At 45.6% G+C, this 19,252-nt stretch overlaps 1 protein-coding gene and 1 long non-coding RNA gene across 3 annotated transcripts in view; one reads left to right on the top strand and one right to left on the bottom strand.

Moving 5' to 3' along the window:
• Positions 1 to 301: 301 nt before the first annotated feature.
• LOC142602330 (uncharacterized) lies at positions 302 to 3,105 on the bottom strand. Its single transcript, XR_012836037.1, has 2 exons — positions 1,716 to 3,105; positions 302 to 1,601 (listed from the first exon to the last, which is right to left on the bottom strand). It is a non-coding gene; the product is annotated as an uncharacterized LOC142602330 (long non-coding RNA).
• A 472-nt stretch (positions 3,106 to 3,577) lies between these two features.
• The window catches only part of SATB2 (SATB homeobox 2), a 132,225-nt gene continuing 116,550 nt past the window's right edge, over positions 3,578 to 19,252 (top strand). Inside the window, exons 1-2 of one of the 2 annotated variants that reach the window (XM_075756260.1) lie at positions 3,578 to 4,291; positions 4,847 to 5,065. In XM_075756260.1, the coding sequence (XP_075612375.1) occupies positions 4,897 to 5,065 (169 nt within the window). In that variant the 5' untranslated portion in view covers positions 3,578 to 4,291; positions 4,847 to 4,896. Of the gene's footprint in view, positions 4,292 to 4,502; positions 4,635 to 4,846; positions 5,066 to 19,252 lie in introns of those variants that run through there. The other variant, XM_075756259.1, reaches the window with a different exon arrangement.

Raw genomic sequence — 19,252 nt, 5'->3', positions numbered from 1 at the left:
GTTCAAAATTTTTTTTGGCAATCAACCACTTGAGGCGTCCACAAACTTCAGTAACGGGGAATGCTGGGGAGACGGAGCGCACCCACTCCTGCTCTCACTAGAGTGCGAGAGCAGAAAATTCTCGTACTGGAGTTGGTGTTAGAAAAAGAGGTTATTAATAATAATAATAAATAATCAATTATTTTTATAGGGAGATTGAGGACGGATGGGGGAAACCGATGGGAAATAATTGCCCTTTTTCCACTGGAAATAAAGACAACATGTGAAAATCATTCAATGGGGAAAAAAACCCCATTTGTAATTTGAAACAGAAAGAAAAGGCTTTTATTGGGAAAAATATGTAAAAGAAAAATAAGCATCGTGTATCATAAAATCTGTCTAAATTAAAAGATGTTTACAAAACAGAAGTTAACAATCAGCAGAATTTATACGCGCTCGGTTCAGTTTCCCCTCAGTTTCACTAACAAGCCCCTTTGCTTCCGCGTCGAAATTTTCAAATTATTATCGTTCCCGATTTCAAAGTTAAAAACGTATTTTCTGTAAACGTTCGGTTTATAAATACAGGCATAAACACGTATTTGGCGGTCCTGATATTCCAGTGAATGCGCAAAACCAGCTGCCGGTGGGGAAAAAACCGAACGCGAGAGAAAGGTGCAGGGGATTCATTGCAAAGAAAGCAATCGCTACGTATATATTTAAATGTATTTAATTGTATGCATTATTCAAATGCCCTTCTGACTAGTTTAATAATTTAGAATCGATAGTTTTCCTAAAAACTTTATAAAATATTTACACTCAATAAAATATTAATCGATTAACAAGCCAGTCGTACTCTTATAGGAGCTTTACTAAAGTCCTGTAATCGCGCTGTCGCCACACGTCTCCGCTGTTAAGGAACGGATCACTGACAAAATGTAAATGAAGATCTTCAGACGGTGGTGTTTATAAAATAGCTCATTAATGGGCTTGGATTGAATCTCTCCATCCATCCACATCATCAGATATAATAATAGTAACGAATCAGACAGGGAAGATCCTGGCTAAACCATTGGCATTTTTTTTTCCAGAAGTACTGAAGTCCTAAATCACCATTTCTTCTAACTTTCTGGCCATTGATCCGCGGGAATTCATAGTTCAACGTCAAAGGTAAGAACAAAACATTATTCAATTATTCGATAGCTGGTGGAAAAGGTTAACTTCCATGTAAGAGCTTCTGCTGAGCTTTATCAGATTTAGGAGAAAAAAGAAAAAAAAAAGGGGGGTGAGAAAAGTTAGATCGGGTTATTTTAAGAGAAAAACGAGAGTTCTCCAAACTTTGAGGCTCCCTTCGGAAAGGGACGGCAGGAAAGGCAGCCGCTGCGCTCTCTCCTCCTCCGCAGCCTGCGCGTTCCCGGCACCGGCGCTCGCTCCTCCGACTGTTCCCGGAGCCCCGGCCTGGCGGCGGCCCCCGCGCCCCCAGCCTTCTGCTGTCCCCCGCATCTTTTCTGGCTCCCCCAAACTTCAGTCGGCGGTGGCACCCGGCTCTCCCCGTTCACAGCTTGCTGTCCTGGGGCAAGGCTGGCACTGCGTCCAGACTTTGGCGGCGGGTCCCCCTGCCCCTTCTGAGGGGTTAGAGACACGAGTCTTTCGGCCGAGGCGGGGGAAGCAGCACTCGGCGCTGCTTTTCGGGGCCGGGCCGGGGGTCGGATGTGGAGCGAAGCGATTATTTCTCTTACCCTGCCCGGGAATCCGCTGCTTCTCCCGGCACCGCTTCCAGGGGCGGCCCGGAGCCCACCGGGAGAGCCGAGCGCTCGGCAGGCGGGCTGTCACTGCGGCTCGGAGGGAAGGAGGCGGGCAGCGGGGCCAGAGGTGGCCGAGTTTCCGCAGGGGGACCTGCCCTTTCCCTTCTCCGAATCCCGGGGCCGCACCGGCGGGGCTCGGGACGGCTGCGTGCGGGCTCGGGGCTACCGTTGCTGCCCACACTTCCCTCCCCGGGCGTTTACGGGCGGACGGAAACCTGCCGCCAGGGCTGCCCGGTGGCGGTGATGCTCCCGCCGCGACCTGGTCCCGCCGTGCCCGCTGTGTATGTGGGGGCCTCTCCGCTGCCCCCCCCCCCCCCCGAGTCCCCTCTTTTTTTTTTGACCCTCCGGCGCCACCGTAAAAGGCAGAGCTCTTAAGGGGGCACGGCGGGGAGGGCGGCGCCCTGCAGGGAGCCAGCGGCGGACGGGCAGCGGGGGAGGCGGCGGGGTGGGGGCGGCGGGCACCGGTGCCCGCCGCCCCCACCTCGCCGCTTCCCCCTCCTCCTCCGCCGCCAGTCCCCCGCGCCGGAGGGGATTTCCTCGGTCTACCTTAACGCGGGGCTCGTTCCGCCGCCGGCCGGGCGGGGAGGGCTCGGCGGCGCGGGGCCGCCGGCTCATTCCCCTGCGCCCCCCGGGCCGGGCAGGGGGCGCTGCGAGCTCTCGGGGTGCGCCGCCGGCATGGCCCCGCCGGGGGAAGCGCCCGCTTCGCCGCCGGCCCCGGGGAGCGGCGCGGGTGCACCTTGCACCCGAGGGAGAGGTGACTGCCTGCCGGGCGACCGCTGACCTCCCCGGGACCGGCCCTGCTGAGACTTCCCCGCCGGGACTTCCCCGCCGGAGCTTTCCCCTCCCTGCTGGCCGCACTTAGCCAGCGCTGTCATGCCCTACCCGGAGCTCCGCTATTAAATAATTTAGCGGCGGCAGCAGCAGCAGCGCTTTCCTGCCGCTTCTCACCTCCTCCCGGCCCCCCGCCATCAATTATTCAGGGCCACCCCGGTAACTGCCTGGAGCCAGGCGCGGAGAGGAGGGCGGCTGCGCGGCCCTACCTGGAGCCGGGCTGAGCCGCCTGCCCGGTCTCGGAGCCCCGGAGGAAGCGCGACCGGCCCTCGGGGCGGCAGCCCCCGCCGCACCGCGAAAAGTTATTGCTGCCTCGCCCCGGCGGGGAGAGGTTGCGGGAGGGTCCCCGCCGTCGCTCGGCTCCCCAGGGGGGACCCGAGTGGCAGGAGGAGGCGAGGCCGCACCGGCTGCATCGGACCGACCCGGGCGCCTGGACTGGATGCCGGTGGCAGCTTTGCTCCTCCCCGGTCGGTCCCGTCTCCCCAACTCCGGCTTCCCCTCTATCCCCCCCCCCCACCCCCTTCCCCTTCTCCCGGCCCCTCCTCCTCTCCTTCCCCCTCGGCCCTCCCCCAGCTCGACTGCCCCCTGTCCTTGCGCCCTTCTGCCCTGGGTCCCTCCTGTCATCACCGCCTCGTCCTGCCGCGCTTCCCCTTCCTCACCCAGCCCGCCCTCCATCCATCCATCCCTCCCTGCCTGCCTCCCTCCCTCCCTCCCTCCGTGCGGCATCTCGCTCGCTTTTCGTGTGCGAGATGTATTATTTATTTATCGGTGTTTCATTTCCTGCCAGGTGGGTCTCTGCCTCCCACCCTTGCGCGCAGCGGGGCCGGCCAGGCTGGGGCTGCGCGGGGCGGGCCGGGAGGAGGTGGGCTGCTGCGCGCCCGGCTGCGCCCGATCCCGAGATAGCACCGAGACTTGATTTTTGCGGGGGGGGGGGGGGGGGGGGGGCGGGGAGGGGGAGGGGTGTCGGAGGCGAGGAGGGGTGGCGATGTTTGGGATGCACAGCCCTGGGACGGGAACGCCGCGCAGACAGGCAGACACACACACACACACAGGCGCGCACACACACACCAAACCCGAAACCAAGGACAACCCCAAAAAGGACTCACTCTGCCTCGATGACTCAACGCAACTAATAACCGTTTCTCCGCTCTCTGTGGCGAGTCCCTCCTGCCGCTGCTGTCGCTGGCAGAGGAGGGAGTGATTGAAAGTGACACACCGGGGGCCGCCGCCGCTTCCCCGCGCCGCCAGGCACCCGCCGCCGCCGCGGAGCCTGGGAGAGCGGCGCTCCCTCCTCTTCTCCTACCCCCGTTTCCCCTGGTATTGATTTTCTCCGCTGAAGGTGTGAGAAGTCGGCTCCCTCTCCCCTCTCCTCCGCTCCGCAGCCGGCGGCCCCCCGGCCCCCCGCCCCCTCGCCCCGACCTCCCCGCTCCGCTCGCCACCCGGGACTCCGGGAAGGGGCTCTGGCCCCTGCCGCCCCGTGCAGCGCGGGCAGCCGCGCCGGCCCCGCCGCCTCGGCACCCCCGGAGGAGGGCAAGGAGGGGGCTGGGGGTGGGGGGAAGGAGTAGAAGGGAAGAAAGCGGCGTGAGAGGAGGAAACAAGAAAACTTTCCACCCTGGATTCTCTACTTCTGATCCATGGACAGAGCCCAACTCAGCCAACTTACAGACAGGCTATAAGCAGTAAGTACAGCGGCAGCTCCCGGGAGCCGCTCGCTAGAGGCTTCCTCGCCAGCAGCCGGCTACTCCGTGGCTGCACAGCTGGCCGGCGCGGGGGGCCGTGCCAGCTGGGCCGCCCGCACTGGCAGCCTCTTCCCCGCGGCCCCCGGGGGCGGGCCGGGCCGGGGCTGAGGCTAGACCCGGGGCGCAGCACCTGGCTGCGCCGGGCGGGTGGGCTGCCTGCTCGCCGGCCTGCCTGGCGCGATGGGGGCCGGGGCGCAGCGGCTGCTTGCCCCCGTCCGCGGCAGGTTTGGGGCCGGCCGGCGGGACACGCGTCTCCGCTGCGGCGGGCCCGCAGGCCGGGCGGGTAAGGCGGCCGGGCCGGAGCCGTCGGGGCCGAACTGCTCGCTTTCAGCGGGAGCGGGGCGGCATCGCGCCCGGCCGGCGCTCGCCCGGCTTCGTTGGGCTGAGCCACCGGGCAGACGCGCTGCGGGGGCGCGGGCGGGCGAGCGGGGCCCGGTGCCGGGCGGCGGCGCGGGCCGGCGGCGGCTGAAGCGCCCCTTGTTTCTCTCGCCCTAGGTCCGTGCTCCTTCTACTGCGACCTGCCAGCGGGAGCCGCGTCTCCGAGCATGGAGCGGAGGAGTGAGAGCCCCTGCCTGCGGGACAGCCCCGACAGAGGCAGCGGCAGCCCCGATGTCAAAGGCCCCCCCCCCGGGAAGGTGGCCAGGCTGGAGCAGAACGGCAGCCCCATGGGCACCCGCGGAAGGCCCAACGGCGCCGTCACCAAGCCCGTGGGAGGTAACTGTGCGGCCGCGCTCACGGCGGCAGCGCCGCCCGGCCCGGCTCGGCGGTCCCGCTGGCCGGGGCACGTAGAGCGGCGTGCCCGGGGTGGCATTGGGCGGGCGGGTCGGCATCGTGCGCGGAGGTGCCGGCAGGTTCGTGTGGGAGCTGGCGGGCTGCTGCCCGTTTTCCTGGAAAGCGTTTAGCTGCTCAGCACCGCTGCGGTGTTAGGGGTCCGCGGAGGGACTTCTGCCGAGGTCTGCGGCGTGCGGCACTCGCTCGTTAGAAGGCCTCCTTCCCAAAGAGGCCACCCCTAGGCCCGGGCCCTAGCTAGGCGGCTCACAAAAGGTCAGGCCTTAATCCTGCTGAGGGTAACTGAGGGAGGGCTGGGCCCTGCACTTGGCGCTTTCTGCGTGAGAACCGGCGGATCGCCGCCGGGGCAGCCCCCGGGCATCTCCTGCGCGTCGCCCGCGGCTCCCGGAGGGCACGGCAGTGGCCGGGGCGGCGGGCCTGGGCAGCGCCGACAAAAGAGGGCATCGCCTCCGGGTTAGGTACGGGCAGCCTGGCTGCGTTCACAGGCGCGGGTGACATGAATTAGGTGTGTTGCACCCGCCGTCACAGCTCTGAGAATGGGGTGTCCAGGGTGGAAAAGATGGCAGCGTCCATGTTTGCATTTAGGGATTTTTTAAATTTTTTTTTTTTTTTTTTTTTTTTACTTTCTGTAGATAGCATTTTGTAGCAGTTGTTGTAAAAGAGGACAGGGCAAAACACGTGCAAGGTTCAGATCTTTCAGCGCAATTACTGAGTGTTAGTTTTGCGGCATTCCTGCAATTTGCTAGAATACTTCAACTTTCATATTTGCTTTGCTATCTAGTTGCTGTTCAGTTTTGTGTTTAGAGCATGTTTAAGTGACACGCGTGGTTGCTTTTTTTTTCCCCTTTTCTTCCAAGCAGCTAAACTTTCCAGTCAATTGTCCTAAAGGCCCTCTTTTTTTCGTCTTAACTCTGATACTGTCACATTTAACACAGTACAGCCTCGTGTTAGGAAAAATATGTTTAAAAATCTTCGAATTAGCCAGATGTTGTGAGCAAAATAATGCAGGATAGGCCACAGATAACTTTAAGGGTTTCTTTTTAAAAACACCTCTCTGTATTTGTGTTTTAAAATGTGCGGAGTGGTAACATACAAATGTAGTTGTTGATACATAAAGAGTTTGTGTAAATGACATTTCAAGAGATACTTTGATACGGTCGTCACATGACTCTCTATTACGTGAGGTTTATTTAGCGATTTTACCATTAGATGCTTGGTTTAGACCTCTTTGGCTCAATAGACTTCCTAATTGCTGGAGTTTGCTACAGATTTTATTTTAAAAACATAGGATTCATTTATGTACCTAATGAAGGGTAAGAGATCTCATCGGTTTTTTATGTTTCTTGGATGACTATGTGTCTGTTTTTTTAAACCTCTTCTCCGTGTTCTTCCAATGTATGGAAAAAGAAGAAACAGCTTTGCAGTGAAAGACTTGTAATACTATTCCACTTACAAATTAGTGGAGGAATAATTTGTTGAATAATTTTAAAAATTAACTAGTTAATCATATAAAAAGTAATATGCGTAGTTTTGGATGCCTTTCTTGAGACTGAGGCATTATAGCTGCTTGATTTTAAAGAGGGCGTTAGAACTGGAACTAAAATCTTTTTCCTTGGGGCATTTATAGAAATATACTTTAAAGGAAGGTTTTAAATGTTTTGGAATATATATGTTGCTTTCTAATTGCAGCTGTGTTCGCCAAGAGAAATCCACCGGGTTTTATAGTTGTATCGGTGGTTCAGCTTGAATCTGGCCTGTTAAGTTATGGAAGATTTCTTCCACTTCAGACAAAGACTCTCATTTCTGAAAGTGAACTTTTAAGAGCTTACATTTTCATTCATTACTTTTCAGCCCATTTATAAAGTTGGTGTAGACTAGAGTGTAAAAGTGTGGGGGAATAGGAAATGCAGGAGTACTTTTTTCCTTAGCCAATGTTCTTTAAACAGTCTCAATCTCTTTGGTTTTAGGCTATTCATAATAAAGTTTATTCATTGCTTCTTATTGATACTGAAAGCAAGCAGAAAATTATTCTTGTCTAAATACTTACCTAGGTTCTATAATACTCAATACTAAATTAGTTAAGGCAGATTTTTTTAATAAGATAATGGTGCTGTTTAAAATTGATTTCATTTTTTTTTCCTCCTGGAAATGCTCTCAAGATAAATCAACATAGCTAATTTCCAGATATTTTTTCCTCTGCTCTTTTTCAAGTTTGATCTTTAAGAACCTCTGTGACCAAGTGATCTTCTGAATGTGGATCACATCGCTTTGGGTATTTCTGGAAGTGTGTGTATTTGCAGTAATCGTTGCGGTGTTAGTAATTTTTTCATGAGTTGTGAAATGTAGCTGTAGACGTTTGTGGAAAGGCTTACTTTTAATATACTGGCAAATTAGTATAAAAATTCTCTTCAAATAAATATTAATAAAGGCTCTTTTAGTATTGTTCCTAGTGTTTGATAAAAAGGAAACTATTTAAAGTTGTAGTGAAATAGCATCTAAGACTTCAATTGTCAGTCTTTCAGTTTATTGTTATTTTTCAAGCTTTAAAAAGCACTAATATTTATTGAATGTAGACTTCATTTGGGAAAAAAATTGAAATACTGTACTGGAAACTGGAGACTGATTTAATTTTGATTATTTTTTTTTTTTCATTCTGTAAAGTGTCTCTAAAGGCTTTGAAAGCAAAGACAGATGCTAGCAGTTCTTTTTTTAATCTCATTTTGGGCCTTAGATACGTAAATGCTGAAATTCCTTCCTACTTGTCAAGTGGCTTTTTGGCATAATAATATCTGTTTCTGAACTTAATCCCTGTGAACAGAGCAATAAGCTCTCAACCAACTGATGAGACTGATGACCTTTGGTAACAAGTTTTATAATCGTGGTGTTTGCTACAATCATTTTTCCAGTGACTTCCCTGAGAAATAGAGAAATATGATAATGCTGTAGGTGTTTTTAGCTTTCTCTCTAGATTTATGAGTGAAAAAGTGTTTTAAAATAAGCTTTTGTAGTGCAGACAGAAAATCAATTGTTCTCATGAGAAATTTTGCCTTGTGACTCTCCTTTTTTTTATTCCTAACCTGAATGTGCTTAATTCAAAGGGCCATTACAGCAGCTATAATAAACTAGTGAAGGTCACTAAAAAGATAAACGGCGTCTTAAAGGTTGTGTTTAATAGGGGATTTAAAAGTTTCAGTGCTGTTTACGATGTTGTTAGCGTCAGTCCAATGTGTTAGAGTCCAATTTTGGTTTGCCTGACTAACTCAGTGCTTTCTAAAATGCTTCAGCAGTTGGTTATCTAACCAATCCGTTTTAAAACCTGTATGTAATAAAGCACAAGTGCTCAGATGTTCAGGAGAGGCAGGTTTTATAAAGGTCCTTGGGAAAAAAAGGCTAATATCGCTTTAAAAAACATATGAAGCCTGGGAGAGAGTTTAGAGCAAGCAAGAGCACTATGGTGTTGACAGCTTTATATCCCTGTTGGGTAACATTCACTTACTAGAATTGGCGTCTCCTCTCAGTTAGTAATTCACTCCATAAGGATTAAAAAAAAAAAAAGGGGATGATTAATGGCTAGGCAACTTATATTTACAAAATTGTTGATTGCAATTCATGAACCTGTTTGTGTATGAGTGGATGTGCATATATATATATGTATGCATTGATTTTGAAGAGCATAGAAAATAAGCATCTAAAGCCTCTGTGTGAAACTTAAAATGCCACTATGCAGAATGAGCTGTTTTCAAGTTTGGTTTTGCTGAAACAGAAACACAGAACCAAAATATAGCCAAGACACACATTCAAATTTTGGGCAGGAAATGATTGTAAAAATTTGTTGGTTAGATTAGTTTGACGCAGTCTGATAGTAATATGTTCTTATTCATTTAACTGTTAGAATGTGTGATTTAATTTACAGAATATTAACGAAGGAGAAAACTTTCAGACATTTCAAACTAAATTGTATGCTCGGGATGTTAATCAGTAGCTGTCGTTACTGTGCTCGTACGAAGTCGGTGTACCAGAAATGTGGATGCAGTGACTCTTCAGAGCACCGCTGCTAATTGCTGTAAGCCCCATAAAGTTTTGATGTATCATGGTCTTGTCTGCTTAGGTGTAGTTAGAAATCTGTTTTAATATATCTCTGGGGCAACAGAAACGCCGACCGAGGATGGTTAAAGAGCTGTTTGTCAAAATCCATTCTAAATATTTCTGCAAAAATGTCGTACAGCTTGTGCTACCTCTTCTATCTTTCACAAGGATTTAAAGTACTTTACGGGAGAGAAAATCCACTTCTGTGCTGATGGAGGAGTACAGCTTGATCAAATTTGCTCCTCTGTTCTAAACGGTTAGTTAACATTAAGCTCTAAATGGCATCCTGAACGGAGTAAGGAAGCATGTTTCACTTCTCCTTATGAATTGAGTAAAATGAAAGGTTAAGTTTTAGATAGTCTTCCTGCCTAGATCCTAGATGAAGAATATCTTCCTGCTGCCTGAAAGAAGTATGTAGTTATTTGAAAGAATTAAACGCATCGAGATACAGTAGCATGAAAGCCGCAAATCTTTGTTAGTTCAGGAACCAGCAGCATGTGAATATGTTTTATGGTTTTTCTGTTGCAGAATAGTTGGAAAATGTTGCCTTGTACTTTGATATATTTCAATAGGGATTACGAGGAAATGTAAATTCTTGGATTTTACACGTTTCTGATACATAATGAGGAAGAAATCTCTAATTTAACAGGAACAGTAAGAAAAGCAAGACAGTGATTTCTTTTTCATGACTGATAGTTAAAAATGTATTTCTGGTCTTTTTGCTGATTTCTCCCCCCACCCCCCTTTTTCCAATCAGATTATGTCATGTAAATAGAATAAACAGAGCAGTGACTCCTGGAGGGTCATGTAGTATATCAGCTGCGTTTTTGCTGAGGTGGAAAAATAGTCTTTATGTGTTTTCAGTACTTGGTCTGTTATTAAAATAAAGACACAGTTGGTTAAATATACGTGCAATTGAACATACGCATTAAACAGAATATAGGGTATCCACCCATTCGGTGACCTAGGCATAATTTGATGTTTAGAGTAATTTTGGGACTCTAAGTTGCATCTGCAGAAAGCCACCGACAATTTTGCATTCAAGATTTAAGATTAGCTGTAGTAAGATTTTATTTTTTCCCACAGCAGTTCCTAAGTGTTTCGAGTCATCTCCCCGCTTCCTCCCCACCCCATACCCATGGCCACGTTAGTTAACTGGATGCTATTATTCTCATCATGAATCAAAGGAAAGGAAAAGAAACCAACATCTTTTAAAAAAGTCCGTGTTAATTCTCCCCCCACTTTATAAACTGGGTCCTGCCTTTTCTTACTTTCACTGGGATAGAACAGAGCAGATTTACTGCCAATTATTTATAGGGCGATTATTTGAAAGCTCTTGTTAAGGTAATTCTATCAGTGACTCCCCAGAATTGTTTTTATGCCTGAAGAAGATGGCAAAATCATATTAAAAACTATAAAGATGCCATTGAGGAAACATATTTTCAAGAAATTAAAGAGCGACATATTTTTCACTCAGAATTTAGATGAAGGATTCGGACATCGAAGGAAGAAAAACAGTATTAAACTTCTATTGTTATGAATAAACACTTAAAGGTGAGGTTTAAAGATTTCTTTCATAAATACTTAATTTTGGGGAGTCTTTAGATTTTATTTGAATTATTTTACTGTACTGAATATTTTATCTAGATCTAAAAGTAGAAAAACCCCCAGTGTAATGCAATTGTAATCAAGTCGTCATTTCAACAGACAGCTATGTCATATTTAAAATTTCTAGTTTGTAGCACAGAGTTTCAGATGGTATCAGTTACTCTAAAATACTTTTTAAAGTATTTGAGTTTAATACTCTTCATGGATGTGCTAGTCTGAATATTTATTTTTGCAGTTACTTTCCAGTATTGCTGTTTTCCTGAAAGCTGTCTGTGTGGAATGGGGAGGAAAAGGGCCACAACGGTGACTTAGAGCTTAAGTAAAATACTTGGACCAGTAAGATTTTTGTCACCCGCGTTGACACAGAAGATGGTAATACACTATGGCATCTATGATGTTGTAAAATCAAGACAGTTTTACTGCAGTCATGTATTTATATTCACCAAACAGCTGTGTGACCTGTTTAGGAAAATTCTTATTTTTGTGATTGAGCAGTCCCCAACCTGCTTTTAAATCTTATTTTTAAACTTTTCAAAATAACTGTAAATCTGTAAAACTTCGGAAGATTTTATTTCGAATCCCAAATTGCAAGGCATAGATAAGTTAGGCCTTTAATTACCATCCCTCATCATAATTTAGTTAAATTAGTAACTACTGCTGTGTTTTAGGATTAAAGGCCCAGTCTTTCAAGGTATAAAGTATTACCCAGTCCGTTTGAATTGATACGACAGGGGTTTGTTCAAGATAACCTGTGCCTGATTCAGACTCTGTAACTACCGAACGAGCGTGCTTTCCTTTTGAAGCTCAAAGTGGTTTTGAAACCAGCCCGCTGTGTTGAAGGAGGAACTGATGCCCTTTCTAGCTTTGAAAAAATTGTCTTGTCACTGGTTCCTACTGTACAAAATGTCCTGGGTCAGATGCGTTGGTCCCCACGATGACACATGTCACTAACGCAGATGTAAGAAATAGTCACAGCAGACAAAAGGCAGCTGAGTATTTGATGTTTTCTAGCCTCTAGCCATCCTAAAAAAAAATTTCTCTCCAACAAGCTTCGTACTTGTTGCAGAATGCTCATCAGCGACCTCTCTGCCGTGGGATTACATACAAATGAGTTTACATTGATCAGTGGTACGAAAGACAGAAAATATGCTTTGCCGTTTAATTCAGGGGGGAATTGTTAGCCCCTCTAGATCAGGTTCTTGTGGCCATTCATAAGTGCTGACTGCTTTAACATATGATATGTTCTCAGGCAGCAAGTCATGTTGTCCATATTGTCACAGTTCTATAGTTAAGAATTAATTTTTTTCAGAGTTCCTACACTTTGTACAAAAGCACATATTGCAGCTGTTGTGTGTACTTTGTCCCCTGCCTTCATTTGCATAGATGCAAGTATTAGTATGGGAAAAACATTTCATATTTCTGATTTTATTTCCTTTATTTTAGAGAACTTTTTAAAAAACATAAACTAGTATTTTAAGTTTGGTTTGTTTTTTTTTTTCTTTTTGAGTACCTCTGCTGCTCTGCTGGTATCCCCTGAAGATTTACAAATATACCAAGATGTCAGCATTTGTCAATTAGCAATTTAAGGCTGTTGGCATTGTGAAACCCTTACAATTGATGTTGGAAAGGTTATTTTATTTTTTTAAAGTGTAATTTTTACTCTGATTTTTAAAGATGTGTATATTGATGTTGCTAATATCTGAGGACTTACATAAAACCTCTTTCCAGGAGGCTTTTCTACTTGGAATAAGGCTACACAAATAATTTACAGGATTGCTTAAAAGACAAAGTGTGAGCCCTGCATTGCTAGTATCGTAAGCTGGATGCTAGGGCAGAGATCTCGTATCTGAACTCAAGATATATTTTACATTTCCTGGGAAATGCTGAATGATTGTTGATGTTACATGCAGTGATGTTAGGAAAAAGAGAAGATTGTGATTATTTGTAGAAGCTGTATGAAGGGAACAGAAAGAACTTGAAAATAAAGAGACAGGTAGCTCTAGATAAGAGTTTAAGCATCTGACTTGTTTTCTAAATAGAAAATCACTTGGCTAATAGTAAAAGATGTCAGTCATTTTGCTCTAACTGATGTCCTTGTATCAGACGGACATGCAATATTGAACAGTCTGAGCACAACTGTGCCTTGTTAGTAGCGATGTCAGCAAGGTAAAAAAGCTCAGAAAAAGATTAATAAAAATAATCTGTCAGACTATATTTTATATGAAGCTGCAGCATCTCTTGAGATAACCATACGCCCACTGCATTTTCAGAGTGCAGTAGAAATGTCTCCCACTTAAATATGCTCCCTCCTCATTTGTTCCGCAAAGACACATGCTGAGATGAAAAGACACTCTATTGACAGCAAACCTTTTCAAAAGTACTAAATCTGGCAAGAAATGTCGCAAGGGGAGTTTCTTGTATCAAAACCCATGATTTGTATCCCTGCATGCAGCCACAAGGTTACTTGTGGCTCGCTCTCACTCAGATGATCTATTTCTATTCGTATAATGTTGAGAAGCGGCTGGCTTAGTCTGTCTTTCCTTGTGTATCACCGACACTTCACTCTCTAGAAGTTGCTGACTTTGTCTGCATTTGGACGGAAACTTCAGATAAGTGAGGCAACTCACATAGAAGTATTTACCATCCTGGTAATCTAAACTTACACAGAGTGTTTTGTCATAAATTTGGCTGACAGGCATATATTGGAAATGAAGCATGTCATTTTCAAAACTATAACCAGACTATTTTTTGAAAGTAATATAAATTCATATTTTCAGCATATTTTGGTTTATATGCATTTCCATTATTTATATATTAAAATTAGATGTGCACAATTTCCAGCCTTATTATTTTGAATGGTTATTAAGAAATGTAGTTATAATTTATGAGTTATACAATACTTTGGAGTAAAAGGTGATTTTCATAATGTCTTTTCCCAACTTACAAATAACTTTTTTGCCATAATACAAACATGCTAGCAGAGCAACATGATAGATGTCTCTTTAAGTATCGTAGTAAAAGAAAATGACTTGTATTCTGAGGCTGTGGATAGTTTATGTTGTTTTGGACCCATTTCCCAAGCAGTGATCGAAAACAGATTACAATAACAATTATACAGTCAGAAGATGCAATATCCATTTCTGTTTTAATTGAGTGAAAGAATAATAAAAACATCATTAAGAAAAATGAGGTGGACCTGTCATACACTCTACCAATTTTTAGACTTGGAGAAAATGCAGAGTAACAGAAGTGTGGGCTGTTTTGGGTTTTTTTTAATTTTATTTTTGCCTTTTTTTTTAAAGTTGAGTTCGTTGCTCAGCTTAGAAGTCTGAATGGTAGACTTCAATGGGCTGCTATGAGCAAGTATGCAGTAGTAGGCATACTGCTTGACAGTAAAGCTCAAGTTAGGCATTATCTGAGTGTCTGGGTTTGGCTTAATAATGAATGTAATATTTCTGTCACTAGTTTGAGCTTTCCTGATAATATGAACACAGTGTCATACAGACCTGCCAAATAGATGAGCCCAGAGAATGCCATGGACAGGTAGAAAATAGTTAAAAAGACTTCTTTCTCCTTCAAAATAAAGTGCTGTGCTACTTTATGCTTTTTTTTTTTCCAGTTTTTTGCCTCTCCAAATCTGTGGACATGTATGCCGGTAAGAGTACTCAGTCTCTTAAGCCATTGCTACCTGGGATTGACTCTTCTGTGACCCTTTAGCTACCTCACCATCTCAGTCTTCTGATTAAACCCCCATGGATGGAAAGGCCCCATGCTGGGTGCACACTGCAGCTGTGTTCCTCTTGGAAGAGGACCTAATTATAGTTGAAGGCATGAGGCTGAGGCAACCTGGCTCTCCATTTTTGCCGAAGCTGGGTCCTAGAGCTGTAAGCAGAAGTGTCCTTTCTGCTGTACCATACGTGGAAAGAGAGATCCTCTCTACGGTAGCCTTGGCTCTATTCGTGTACCATACAGCTTTATAAATCAACATTTGGAATGGCATCCGGAAGTGAACCGGGAGCCAGTTCAGCCTTTGAAGAGCAGATGTAATCTGCTTTCTTTGGCTAACACCTCTCAGCAAGCACATGCATTTGCACTAGCAGAAGTATCTGATTCTCCGGTGTAGCTCTGTGTACGTAATGTTGTAGCAATTCAGCCTGTTGAGCCCCAAAAGCATGGATTGCTGACTCTTAACGAGTACATTCACACACAGTAGCTCAGCCTGTAGGTAGGTCCTTTCCACTCTTTCCCCAAAATAGCACTTAGTGGCTAAACAAGTGTACTATGCATACCTAAGGAGGAGGATGTACCTGTTAACTCTTGTTCCTGGACCTCCAGATTTCTTTGATAAAGATGTAGTAGTTACTAAAACCTGTTAGATTAATGTGACCTGCTGGCTGATAAAAGTAAATGTTCCTGAAAGAATAATGTTCAGATGGATGGTTGTCAAGTGTGTGATCTTGTCTTTGTGAAAATGTGGAGTGATATCCCCCACAGCTCTTGATCTTCTGTCAAGAAGGAATATGAGAGAATGCCACTTGGAAGTTGCTCTCTCTCTGCAGCGGCACGGGGTGTGGAAGATCAGAGTTGTGAGTAAAGACCAAGCCCCAGATGCCAATTCCTGACCCATAATGGGCTGTGGGTGCAGGCTGTCTGGACACTCTCTCCTTAGTGACTGCTGAGAAGGGAGACAGAGAGGGAAGTTAGCTGCTTTCTAGAGGAGGGAATGATGGAGCAGCTTCTACTCTTTCTTGGTTGTGGTTCTCTCCTCCATTCATTCTCCTGCTGAAGATCTGATAAAGATTTCTGTGGTCCCCTTATACCAGAAATATACCGTCTAGTAACGATGTTGCCATAGCAGTAGCTGAACCCTAGCTGAAAGCGAAGCAGGATGACGGACTCCATCAGTAACCGTTGAGTTTGATATCATTTATTCTGAGACAGTGTTTTATGTGGCTTGTCTTATTGCGTGTGTACTTGTGACTTTTGCCCGTAACCAGTTCTGCCATATCTGTTGACATTGCTACTTAGAAATGAGGTTTTCTAATGCTGCCAGTGTCTAAAAGGCATGAGGGAAGGAGGCAACGATTGCAACGATTACAGATCCATTCAGCTTGTCTTAGGGCTGGAGCCTGCAATTGGGCTTGAAGCAATCGTGCGGTAGTTAAGTTAGACTTTTCCTTCAGCTATTTATCTGCTAAGATGAAGGAGAGGTGATACGGTTTCTGCTTTTTCTTGCCAGGGAGTGGTTCACAGAAGAATGGACATGAAGGAGAAAAGAGCTTGCTGATGGGTCCCAGTGGAGATCCCAAAACAGGCCTGAGTGTGGTACACAGCTCTTCTCCAGAAATAAAACCTCAAACCAGCTATGAAAGCTTTTCTGTTACATTCCAGGGGACTTATCCCAGTACCAGGAGACTAGTTAATAGAACCTTCATTAAAATGCTTTTGCTGGAAGATGGTTTTTTGCTTTAAAAATTACATAGTATGGTGGCATCTGCTAGCACCACTGAAGTTAAGGGCATATTAGTGTTTCCAGTTTTCAGAGTTTAAAAATGTTGGTCATTAAAATTAATTCTGGGTGGAACTTGGCATAGAGAGTCTAAGACCCTTAGGCGAGTTTTGTTACGTAGTTGAGAGAAAAACAACAGAAAGGCAGTCCCCCAAACCAAAAAAACCCCTCCCGAACCCTGAACTTGTTTTTAAGTTATAGAAACCAAACCCTAAAACTTATAGGAAATTAACAGCTTAAGATGAATTTTTTAAAAAACGTCAGTTTAATTTGAAAGTGTTTCCTTTACTGGTTTTGAGTTAAATGAGTATATTTTCCATTAGTTCATATTATGCTGTGGGGTATTTTTTTCTTCTTTTTTAACTGGGAAACAAGTTGAAATAACTGCACTGTTTTATTTAGGAAAAACGTGACTATAGTGTCTTCACCTTTGCCTTTAAAGGTGAACTGGAAAGAGTGAGAGTGGTTCTGGCTGAACGCATGGCGCCGGTGCTGCCATAGGTGTCCCTGCTTGTCTTGAGGGGCTGGCTGGCAGGGGAGGCTGAGCTTTCTGCTGGAACAACAGGGGTAGCTCCGTGTGCCCTCTTCTGACTCAGGCTCCCTTAAAACCGTATTTTGAGGTCTGGGTTATCATCACTCCCACTTTGCATGTGTTTGGGTGGAGGGCTGGAAGTGCTCTATTCTCCTGTTTAATTGCTTCTGCCTCCTGGCTGCCCTGTGCCTGGCTGTCCCTGGGCTAACTGGGTGGCACAAAGCCCTAGTGGCTTCTCTCTTTCTTGCCCTTTGAACCCAACTGGTGGGACAGATATGAAGTGTAGGTTGAGTTAGTGCAACTAGCGTAGCAAAGCGGGTTAGTTACCAGAAGCAGCCGATCCACTTTGATTAACAAAAGGCCTCATATCCCGTGAGTAACGCTTCTGTCCCGGACACGCAGCAGGAGAGGCTGCGCTAGAGGTAGATACTTCCTATCCCTCTTTATTTCATGTTTCTTGTTCGTCTCAGCACATGCTCTGAATACTACTTTTCTTTTGCACTGTTTTCTGAGAAACTCAAGTATTATCAAATCAAGTTATGAATTTCATAATATATTTCTGTGGTGGGATAGTGGCCTGGAGTATTTTGTGTTAAACAGTAAAGCTCTTATTTCAGCTCAGAGAAAGATTCTTTGGCTAGTTAAGCTGTCAGAAGCAGGGGACATCTGCAGAGACGTTAGGGACTTCTTTATAAAATTTCCTGAGATCTGGGATAGTTGTGATGCTTGGGAGACTTGAAGCCACAGAAAGGACTGGAAGCTGAAGAAGGATGTAAATAATATCTTGTGGTTTGCATTCACCATTGACTAAAATATAATATGTAGAAATGCATTTCCTGCCTACAGATTTATTGAATATGTAAAGCCAGAAAAAATAACTGAGGAGGAGAAAGATATTGTCCTTAGTTTTACTTCCTCTGGCCCTCCTAAGAAGAAAAATTCTACAATGTAATGTTATTTAACATGATTTTGTTTCTTTGGCAAACATATTAAAATCATCTGTGGACTGAGCTCTTCTTTACCAAATTGCATCCTGGAACAAATTATTTGCGTCGGGCTTATAAACCCGTGAAGAGTAGGAGTTTAACAGCATTGCATTACTGGTTATATGCAAAATCCGATCTCTCACGTTTTGTGTAGAACACATTGGAGAGCAGAGGATTAGCAAAAAGTAAGGTCCTTGTTTTTAAACAAAACCTTTTGCTGTAATGAGGTGCTTGGCGCTTTCATTTTGCATAGGATTGTACAGTTGCAAAGATCCTGATACGGTCTCCTGTATTTGACATAGAGATTTCCCGCTGGCCTCCTGTCAGTGTGCACACACAGCTTTCTTCACGTGGTTCCGAGTGGTTAGTGACAAACAACTGCAAAGTCATTCCTCTAGTCCCCAGTAAAAAAAGATTTACGGTGGAAGAATTCTCAGCCTCACAATGAGACTATTGTAAGCTGGTGCTTGATACGTAAAAGGCTGAAACACAGTCCATTTACCCAAACCAAGCATTTATTGTAAATAAGTTCCGTGCCAACAGCTTATATTCTGTCCGATTTAATAATATTTATGATTTATGGGATAGCTTGAAAGTGAACCTTAATGGACGTGACTAACCCTTGCTGAAATGTGCGAGCTCTGTCTCTTCCACCTCATCACTGAATTGCACAGGCATGGGCTGAGCCTGGGATCTGCTTCAAGGCTGATCCTGCTTGAACGTGCATAGTCCTGTATGTGTGGCACTGTGGAAACCTACGGCTGTGCCTCTCTCAGCCTGTCATTGCGTATCCTGGATCTGCAGCCCTCAGTTGGACTCTGCAGGATTTTCTGGGGAAGATCTCACACCACCACCAGCTACAGCTACGCTGCGATTTAAATAAAAACGGTGTTGAGATCAGAATGAAACCCTGTTTTTTCAAATACTATTCGGTGTCCTTCCTCCTAGGAAAAAACGTTTTGGAATGCAGTTGATCTTTCCTCATTATAAATTTATCTTCTCTCATTATATGTGATCTTAAAGGTCTTTTCCAGTCTAAATGACTCCGTGATTCTATAGTTGTTCAGCTAGTTGAATCTTGAATGGAAACCTCTTGATTATTAGCATACGCACTAGGTTTTCATTTCCAATCACTTCAGGATTTGCAGTTTACACTGTTTTGAAGAAGTGGCACGCTGAAGCTTTGAAGCATCGCTTCTTTCTTTCTTTCTTTTTTTTGTGTGGTGGTGATAAGTTTTTTCGGAATAGAAATTCTGGATTTATGTTGCACTAGGATGTAGGATGGCTATCTTTGGTGCAGAAATGCAGGTATTTCTGAATAACTGAAAGCTGTCAAAATTAATTGGTTTCTGCCTTTTCAATTAGAGCTGCGGGATGCGAGAACTGGCAAA

Source organism: Balearica regulorum, chromosome 6, assembly GCF_011004875.1.
Source record: "Balearica regulorum gibbericeps isolate bBalReg1 chromosome 6, bBalReg1.pri, whole genome shotgun sequence".
Lineage (NCBI taxonomy): Eukaryota > Metazoa > Chordata > Aves > Gruiformes > Gruidae > Balearica > Balearica regulorum.
Note: the sequence above shows the minus strand (reverse complement) of the source record. Positions and strands in the feature narration are given on the sequence as shown.